General features: G+C 28.1%; 1 protein-coding gene across 1 annotated transcript; it reads left to right on the top strand.

The window, feature by feature from the left end:
• The first annotated feature begins 9,127 nt into the window (after positions 1–9,127).
• LOC119683949 lies at positions 9,128–9,727 on the top strand. The gene is made up of 2 exons (XM_038097845.1): positions 9,128–9,282; positions 9,351–9,727. Exon 2 carries the CDS (start codon positions 9,353–9,355, stop codon positions 9,692–9,694), a length of 342 nt encoding a protein of 113 aa, XP_037953773.1. The 5' UTR covers positions 9,128–9,282; positions 9,351–9,352; the 3' UTR covers positions 9,695–9,727.
• Positions 9,728–10,167: the final 440 nt, after the last annotated feature.

Raw genomic sequence — 10,167 nt, 5'->3', positions numbered from 1 at the left:
AATTAAAAATTGTTCAAAAAGTAATTAAGAGATACATTATCATTTAGCAATTAATTAATAAAATTCTCATAATCTGACTTTGGTGCGAGCTGTTGTTATCGAATGTGTACAATTTAATTAAATAAATTGCACAAATAAATTACCAACCATGCATGATGAAAATAATAAAATATTTAATACATCTCAATACGGTATATATAGATATACTAGATCAAATCCAAAATTAAATTTAAATTTAAAAGTAACACGGTCTTGTGAGTCATTTAGATACAAGAGCGAAAGGTGATTGATTGTTTTTAATATAATTAATAATGTTTTATTAAAAAATGTATTGATTTGGATATGTAACAAAAGCAGACTAAACTTACTAACATATTAAATCAATATTATTATTACCTTATTTCAATAAGAAACAGTCGAGAAGCTTGCGAATTAGAGCACACTCACTTTCTTTTTACGAGATATTCTTTTGTCAGACTAAATCAGCTGCTTAAAAGCCCTCTGCCAATCCTCAAGGCCTGAGGCAGTTCCTACAGTTCATACGAATCAATAACAATAATGACTGATATGCTCCTATTATATATGCTCCTATTAACTACCAGCTCTTAAAGATGAAACTAGAGGACGCCGACTTCTGTAGACTCTTAAATTTAAAGAATTTTTTATGAAATTTAAATAAGACTTTATAGAAAATTTTAAAAGGTGCGGTATCTTAAATTATAAACAATTTTAATTATCAGGGGTAGCGTAACCAAAGGGAATATCCATGAGACAAACTTTCCCTCAAACTAAATATGCGGCGAAGACATGGAACCCATGAAAAAATCAGCTTCCTTCAGAAAAACACTTTCTGCTCAGCTATTATAGCAATCTCCATTAAGATATCGTTTAGTGCTGCTAAAATGTAATATTTATATCGGCCATTCTGTCCAGGTTACTGACCACACCGATAAGTGCCAATTAAATTTTTTTAGGCACCCCGTTTACATCAACATATCTTTTCTCTTGGCATTGCGAACATCAGCTTATGTGCAATTTGATGGGATGTCTATGAAACTATAAAATATTGTTTATGCTAATGCATTGCTCTCTTAAGACAAATACGTTGTAACTCCAGTAACAACTGCTTACTTCTTCCAAACGTTCCCGCTTTTCCAAAAGGAGCCTTAAATTGTTCTAATGTATCGGAATGATAACCTTAGTATAGTGAACCTTCACGATTTAAGTGTTGTGTTTTTTTTTTCATAATATATCCGAAGTTGGTTTCAGTAAGTAAAAACCTCATACACTAGTTTTCACAGCTTTCCATCTACTGTACAAAAAAAGTGTTATTTCATAAAAGTCTATATGTAGTAACAATAATTATACTCCGTATTCAGTATAGTTTTTATGTTAAATATAAACATTTTCTTATTAAATAATTAAAATTATTTATTATTAATTTCTATTCGTACAAATTTCTCTACTGTTGTTGATTACAAAGTAAATTATTAAATTAATCCCAATTGTTCAATTAAATCTCAACGACGAATTTGTGACGCTTTTCAAAAAGGCTTTTTATACCACAAATTGTCATTTTTATCATTGACGAAGAGCTAAGCTTTATCTACTATTTTCAACCGAAATGCTTAAGATCCACGACTTCGACTTACGTACAATTAAAAAGAAATCCATATCTGAACAACTGGTTTTAGTGTTTTTTTGTGTACGTAGGACAACAGACTTGCAGCATAGTCAGTTCCACAGAGGACAGCGAATTAAACTAGAAGTGATAAAAAAAAGAAGTACTTATAAGTATGTATAGTATATTTACCAGTATAAGCAGAATTATATATCTATGTACTGCAGCTTATACATAAAATTGACTAGGTACTTGTAGCATAAATAGGAGTAAATAGTGGCAGTACTTATATGGCTAGAGGAGTCGCACTTTTGTATGCAGGTAAATTAGCACAGAATACGCGTTCAAATCCCAACAGAAAGCATAACTCACTCACTTCACTCCTATTCACTTCAATGCAATTCAATTGCATTCGTTTCAGTGAGATGCGATGCGATTTAGCAAGCGCCGACAGATCCAATCATTCCAGCAACGACGAGCATAATCGTGCGAACATGAGAAAATGTCAAGATACAAGTTATTGGCTGACAACATTTTTAACTCTTTTTGTCGGCAAAGCGTTGTCTCGCGCCTCATTAATCCTGCACTGTCCAGTTACAATCCAAAAGCAGTGCTTTCAAGTGAATTTATTGGCGCGTCGGCTTAGTCAAATAACAATAAAGCCTTTTTTATTTCTTCTTATGTATCATCTGGAAATGCGTGTCCGTCCATTGTCCGTGGTCCGTTTGTCTTCTCAGTTCGAACTCTTCAGATTTTATGCTTATTGCATCGCATGTTCAAGTATTCCAGAAGTAAAGTACAACGCACACATTGTTGTCGGATGTAGCTTAGTAAATCTTCTCAGCGTCTTAACATTTATTGAGGTACACAATAAAAATCAAATAAAATTAGTCCCTGTCGAGTACTTAATGAAAGAATTATTATGGTTTCAGCTCAATTTATTGTGAAATTTTTTAAGAAACAAATATGAACATTTTTTTCTTTCTGGTTCATATAGATCCAAAGTATAAGTGTATTCTGCTATTCTGCTAAGTGTATTCAGTATTGTTTGGCAAACTTATCTTCTTATGATTTATATCTTGATGATCTTACGCATGTAATATATTATCTTTTTCATTTATCCCAACTTATTCTTCATACTTAAACCATCATAAACATAATAATCTTACTGCAAAATCATTAATATTATAATGCAAGTTATAATGCTAACAGATATATTTTTATAGGATAATAAATTCATTAAACACTTTAATTATATATATTTTATATATATGAAAGAAAATTGAAAATAATTATTTAAGTATAAATAAAATTTAACTTTACATATTTCTATGTTACTTTATTTTGATTCCTTAAAGATAATATTAAATAAAAAACAATACATTTACTTATTAGTATATATGTATATATATGTTGATTCTTTTTTCGAGTCAGCGCAACTGGGCACTTTTACTCTTTGATAGCTGGGGGTACTACAGAGTCCCACCCATCTCATTGACTAATTTATGTATTGCCTATAAGCTTCATGATTATTCAGTGATTGATCTAAGATCTGCGTACCTCGCCGTGCGGATAGTGATTACTCTAAGATTAGATAGTGATAAGTAGGATAGTCTGTCAATTTTCTTATTAGTGTACTTAATAAAAGAATCAACTACAGCAGCTGCAATTTACTTTTATACTCAACAACTTGATATATGACTTATTACGTTTAATAGTTGATCTTACAATTACTGTTAAAGTGGAAGAAGTTCTCATGCAGGGCATCAAACCGAATTTTTTTTCGTTCTGGTTCAAAACAAATAAATATACCGGTTCGGTTCCGGTTTTCGTTCCGGCAAAAATATCACCTTTTTTGGTTTTCGGTTTGGTTCCGGTTCGATGCCCTATTGACATGTCTTCAATTACCTAAAGCAATTTTGTTTTCAATACCTTGCAACTTTGAGGAGAAAGTCAAATGTTTCAGAATCTTCTGAACTAAAAATTCGGATAATTTTTATGTTATAGATATTTATCACATGTCTGTATGCTTAAATCATCTGAATCTGTATAAAACTGTACAGTGACTAAACCGGTCTTCTTCGAATACCAGCGTCTATAACTTACTGAAGTACTGATAAAACAGTTCTATCCTGGCTGCATGCTGCTTTATAGTTCAGTGTCTAATGAACATCATGTGCTGAAATTTATGAGATATATCTGTAAAGTGGCACAACCGCCTTCCTCAAGTGTCAGCACATAAAATCAACAGAATTGATGTTTTAGGCAATTGAAACCTAACTAAATGTCGTCTTATAGTCCAATGTTCTTCAGATGTCAATATTGTTTTAAACAGCAAAATAAATGTAAATAAATAGAGCGGCATTAAAAATTTTAGATATAACAAATATTTTCTGTAGAAAACCTCCCGCAAACAAGCCAAAAAAAATTGTCTGTTACTTATGAACTTAGATTAAGGGGTCAATCACTGGACGTGTCCATTTAAAAGAGTATACCCAAAATAATTTGAAAATAATATATATAATAAATTGATAGTTTCGTAGGTACGGTTATATGTATGTGCAGACGGTCCTTGTTTGTGTGATGAACTTCTTTGATAATAATTAATGAATCTGAATACCTTAATATTTTTTTCATCTTCGCTTGTCCCTGCAGAAATACGCTAATGCTTCTACCGTTATATCTTACCTAATTTATATATATTATATTATAATATTATGTTTATTGCATTTTGCGGTAATAATATAATTATTATGCATTAATGACTACATCGGTTTTTCTTATTCATTATCTATTAGATTAGGTAGTCTATCAGGAAATTCGCATCGTAGGCATCAAAGATCATCATTAAATAGAGAAGCAATTTTATTTCTAAAAAAATTTTCTACTTCCTCTAAAACGAAGTTAAAGTTTTAATTGACTATTCCATCTTTCAATTCGTATGGTCCTTTTTATAATTATTCCGTAAATACAAATAGAGCTTAAAATTTCATTAAATTGTAAAAAAATGTAAAAAAATGTATATGACATTATATTACTTCGTATCAAATGTTTATGTATCAAAAACACATTAAATCAAATTACTTGGTCAAAGTTCTGAATCATTCTATGGTGACAACATAATGTTTAAAACTTCATAAAGTTTTCTTAGTGTGGCACTAAAAAGTCTCTTCAACACTCAAATATCTAACGACTAAAATGGCAATAAAGAAACACTTCATGCGTGCAGCTGCCATATGTACTTTAAATCTGCCATAGGTTGGCCAATGTAGAGACTTAACTAGACTTGATAAATGCTTTTAATTACCGTAAATACAACAAAGTTATATATACGAAAACAACAACAAAACAGGAGCAAATGAACTCAAAATCATGTTTGTCATGCAAATCCCAAGGTAAATCTCTTGCAGCAAGAAGCCCAATGGACTTTGCATGCGATTCCGAATGCAAATGAAAATGCAGTTTTGCAATAAGTTTTGGACTTATTTTTGCATTTAAATGGATTTAACGATGTCTTCACGGGTAATGTAATCAATCTTCATGACGTACGCATATGTAAATGTGCACAAATACTCAAACTTCGCAGTGGTGCGGCAATGCAATAGTGAACACCAACCAACGATCTTGTATGCTCAGCCAATTGCGTTCTGCATTTGCATAATCGGCATTAAGTAATCTGCGTTTCCTAAGTATCTGCTCCTTATCAAGATTGCACGGATAATATTACCAGCATTTTTCAATTCGAAATGTCGAAATCTGCATATGGTCAGGTCTTTATCTTTTACTTAAGACAACTTATTACAATATTCTCGCTTAAACGATATAAATTATTTTTATTTAGAGTATTTGGCAACATTTCGAACATTTAAATTTGAACAGTCTTTCAAATGCTATTTAAAAAAAAAAAACATCTGTATGAGATTCCACAATAAATAATGAAGTTAGTTGCTTCATTTTACGATTTTTAGATGTTGTCTTTGCCAAACTATAAATGACTATCAGTAAGGTGGAATGTTCCGCACATCTGTAGTGTTCTGAGCTTTATTAGATGGCTCTAGATTTACTCAAATTAGTGTCATAGAGAAAATTTATGCTGGCTTCTAAAGTCATGTATAGTGTTTGTGAAAGTATTATAATTTAATTTAAAGATTAATAATAAACTTTTCTTAAGAAATGTGACTTATATCAATTAACTGCTTTCACAAATAACTTAATATTTTAGTTACTTTTAGGTCACTAAAGTCAGAAGATATTTATTTTTTTGAAGAAGAAAACATCCATAAAATGTTTCTACTCAAATATATTTATTCTACTTTAATATTTATTTTAAATATTAAAAAATACACAGAACTCTACAGGACTCTGCAGAAACTCCCCAGCTATCAAAGAGTAAAACTGCCCAGATGCACTAACTCGGAAAAGGCTCAAAATATAAATTGAGTTTAGTTTTAGTCTTTCTTAAAATTACTCAACCATCAAATAAAACGAAATAATGGTAATAACTGCTATAGAATATATAAATAATTAGTATATAACTATATATATATTTCTATAACAGTATTACAAACTGGAACAATATGTAAAAGTTGATCATAATTAATGGAACGAAACATCTTTATTTATTGTAACTTTTCTTATTACCATATATATTTTTTTAGGTGAAATGCTAAAACGTTTTAATTTTAAAATATAAAAGTATAATATATTGTATAAATACCTGGAAATAGTAATAATATCACTAGAATATACAGATAACGATAACTTTAGTTCTCCAATGATCTCTGTGGTGAAATTTTCATCTAACCATGTGCTCCTAGAATATTAACTGGAATATTGAGATATCGACAACTTTAGTTCTCCAATTATCTCGGTATCCAATCATTTGTTGAAATTTTCATCTAACCATGCGCTCCTGTCTGTTAATTATTTTTAGCTCTTAAAATGATTTATCGCTTACACAAAAAAAAATAGGGATTATATCCAGAGATATCAATATATGTTTTACATATTTTTGTGCTATCATATAAAATCCGAAAAGACTTACAATTAGTTATACATCATATTATATATCTTATAAAACAGATTCAGAACAGTTATAACTTTCTTAGTTTATGTTATCTTACTAACCCACCAAAAATACAAAATAATAAAATCGTTACAGAGTTAATATCCGACCAATGTTTGTGTTTATGTTGGCTGTGCTTTATAAGGCCACTACTCCAAACTACACTTAATATGTAATGGACCAGGTTTATGGATTTTATTTGCAATTAAAGTTTGAGTCACAGGTAACAATGATTGTCTTAATTAGGTGTTAGTAAGCCCAAAAATTCTAGGATTTATTTTTGAATATACATATTAATAAAAATTTATTGCAAGAAGTAGGTTAAAAAATTTCAAGGTTTTAAAAGTATGCATTCCTAACACATTTTTATTTTTTTTTTATTTTAATCTCTAAGTTTAGGAAATAATTTTTGTAGATATTATAATAGCTTCCTAATTGATTAGTGGTACATTGAATAAATTCATTTGCGGATATTAATGATATTAAAACATTTTTTAATGAATTTTAAGAAGCTAATTAAGAAACAATTTATGACATTTAATTTTTATTATGTATGGCTTTAATCTTAATTTTGTCAGTAGGAGTCATTTAAGTACTTAAAGTTTTGCATAATTAAATCGAGCCAAAATGTGATAATAATTAAGCCAGAAAGTAATTTAAAACGCTTTTGATAACTTTGAATATGTTATATATGGAGCAGTATTATAAACCACAACATGATATTTTATTGTTTTAACGATTAAATTATATTTAATGACTTTTTAATTTAAACTATTTGTTTGTTAAAAATATATAAAATTACAATAAAATATGGAAGAAAAAAAATATAAACTTAATTACAAAAAAAATTCTATAAAATACTTTACCCACCTTTTTATCTGATGATGAATAATTAACATTCTTAACAAATAAAATATTTTGGGAACAGATATGTGCTTGATTGGTTTGCTTTGATAACCCGTTTTTGGTTTTCGACCTGACATCGACCGAAGACACGATCTTCTGCTGATCTTCTTCCTTTTTGCAGGAGTATCGTCTTCTAACCTTAAGACCGAGAAATCGCTAGATATTAATTCGTTGAAAAATTACGATATCGGTTCAATACGTCTAAGAAACCAAAAATCTTATGAATAAATTATATGTCAAAAGAAAAAGAAATAAGAAATTATGGAAAAAAGGCATTTAGTTTAAAATCGCTTCTTAACAGATGATGTATATACTTTGATTGCGTATGTTAATATTAACATAAATATATTATATATATTTTTATACCAATAAATGTATTTACAGACTATATATTTATTGTCAACGCAATTTTTCATAAATATAAATATATTTTATTATTTAATTAAATGTCTTCGTTTTTAAATTATAATTAAAAAAACTGTACTGAAGTGAAAACATGCGAGTATATAAAACTATATATAATAAATTAATTTTATTATTTTTAATTTATATTTTATATTGTTTTATTTTATATATTCTTATTCGAAATTTTTTCTTTCCACTTAAGTAACTATGTAAGTCATTTTATTCGCATTTCTTTGCATTTGACCCATATAATTCTAAATTTGTCCCCAAAGTCTAAGCTATCTTCTAGTTAAGGAGGTTAAATGTGTATCAAGCATACTAAAATTAATTTAAAAAAAGAAAATAAATGCATATTCATGAATGCTATAGGCAATTCAATTGACCTATTAAGAGTTTTTTTTTCACTTTTTAGATTTTGTTAAAAATCTTAAATGACAGAATCACGAATTGCTATAACATTTTTAATCACAAGTCGAAGTCACGTTGCTTTTGTTGTTTTCTGCACTATTTAGCCTTGTATTATATTCATTCCTAAATTAGTATATATTTCAGTTGTAATTTAAGTAAATATATTAGTTTTTCTTGACTTTATTTTTAATATTGAATAAAGTTATTATATGAGATTACAAATTACAAAAATAAAAATTAAAATCGGAATATATGACTGTAGTTGACGGCACGATAAATACATAATAGTTCATATGAAAATATATTTTCACCTATACAAATACGAGTTCATGTACATATAAATACATATATAATAATAATGTATATATATATAAATGTAATTAATATATATAATATATATATATATATATATATTATATACAATAATACCATATTTATATTTAAGCCGTAGTCTATGGTGTGACTAAGGAGTTGGTTTTCAAATAACTTGCTATTTATTTTAAGGTAGTCACACCTATATAACTTATTATTCGATCAACATTATATATGTATCAAATTTTACTTTCTTTCAATAGATTTTCTCTGATTAATAAAGTTATGCACTATATATGACTTGCTAAACTAACCATGTTTGAAAGCATAGCAATCCATTTTTTAAATTTGACTTAATAATATTTTTATAAAACTATTAAATTTTATATTAATAGAAATTATTGTAGGAAATTACTCTTATATTGTACGAAAAGAGATAATTCTATTTTTTGAATGTCAAATATTATATATATATTTTGTATCAATAGTCTATTGATCTATTGTCTATTGAAACTTTAAGATTAAGTCCATTCCTTTATACTATCATTTGGCGTTAATTTTCGAAGTGAGTAGAAGAGGTTTTATTTTTTATGTAATATTTTAATTGTTTTAATTGTTTAATCAAATCATAAGGAATGGCTAGAAATATATATGATAATGAGGAAAATTATGAATCGGAGGAAAAAGATGAAAACGAAGAATATTTGAGAAAGTTCAGTTCAGTCAAGGCACGTTTAGAACGTAACTTTGAGAAAATGAAACGAATGCAATATGATACCTTGATAAACTCTATGTCCGAAGAGCATGAACGTGAAGCAGCCTTTCGTGATTACTTAATAAGTATACAGTTACCAAGGGAAGATGAGGATTCTATGGATGACACAGATTTCTTAATGGAAAAGTTAGCTTTTGATGGAGGCATTGACCCATTTGTAGAAGATGAGGAAAATGTTTTAGGTTGGTTGTTTAAAACATAGCAATGATATGATTATGTATGTTTTTTTTTGTGTTTAAATTTTTTAATCGTAATTGTTAAATAAAGTTTACTTTAATTAATAATTAATAATAGTATATAATATATCATAATAGCTATATATTATAAAAAAATTAGCTAAGTTTTTGTTCAAGTATTTATTCTCAATTATACAAATTCCAGTTAACAGTGAAAATACTAGTTCACAGATATGTCTAAAATATATTAAAGTTGGAGAGTGAACTCTCGTTTTTTAGGTATGGTTGTTAGCGATATTAGAAATAATAAGCTGAGGACTGACTTAGTGCATACTTAAATAATTAATTTTTCTGATTTAATTTATTCTTACTCTTTATACTCTTCTCAGTTTTAAGACCTATTGTCTTACTATAAAATTAACCCTGGATCTTTTTGGCTGGATCTTTGTCAGCTGTTTACAAAATGCGATTTTACCTTTTTGCTCATTCCTTTATGATA

This window comes from Teleopsis dalmanni, chromosome 2 (assembly GCF_002237135.1).
Source record: "Teleopsis dalmanni isolate 2A chromosome 2, ASM223713v2, whole genome shotgun sequence".
In the NCBI taxonomy this organism is placed as follows: domain Eukaryota; kingdom Metazoa; phylum Arthropoda; class Insecta; order Diptera; family Diopsidae; genus Teleopsis; species Teleopsis dalmanni.
This window is presented reverse-complemented; position numbering and strand designations above follow the sequence as displayed.

Coding starts and splice junctions, on each gene's coding strand:
- LOC119683949 (XM_038097845.1), top strand. CDS start 9,353: ATGGCTAGAAATATATATGATAATGAGGAAAATTATGAATCGGAGGAA.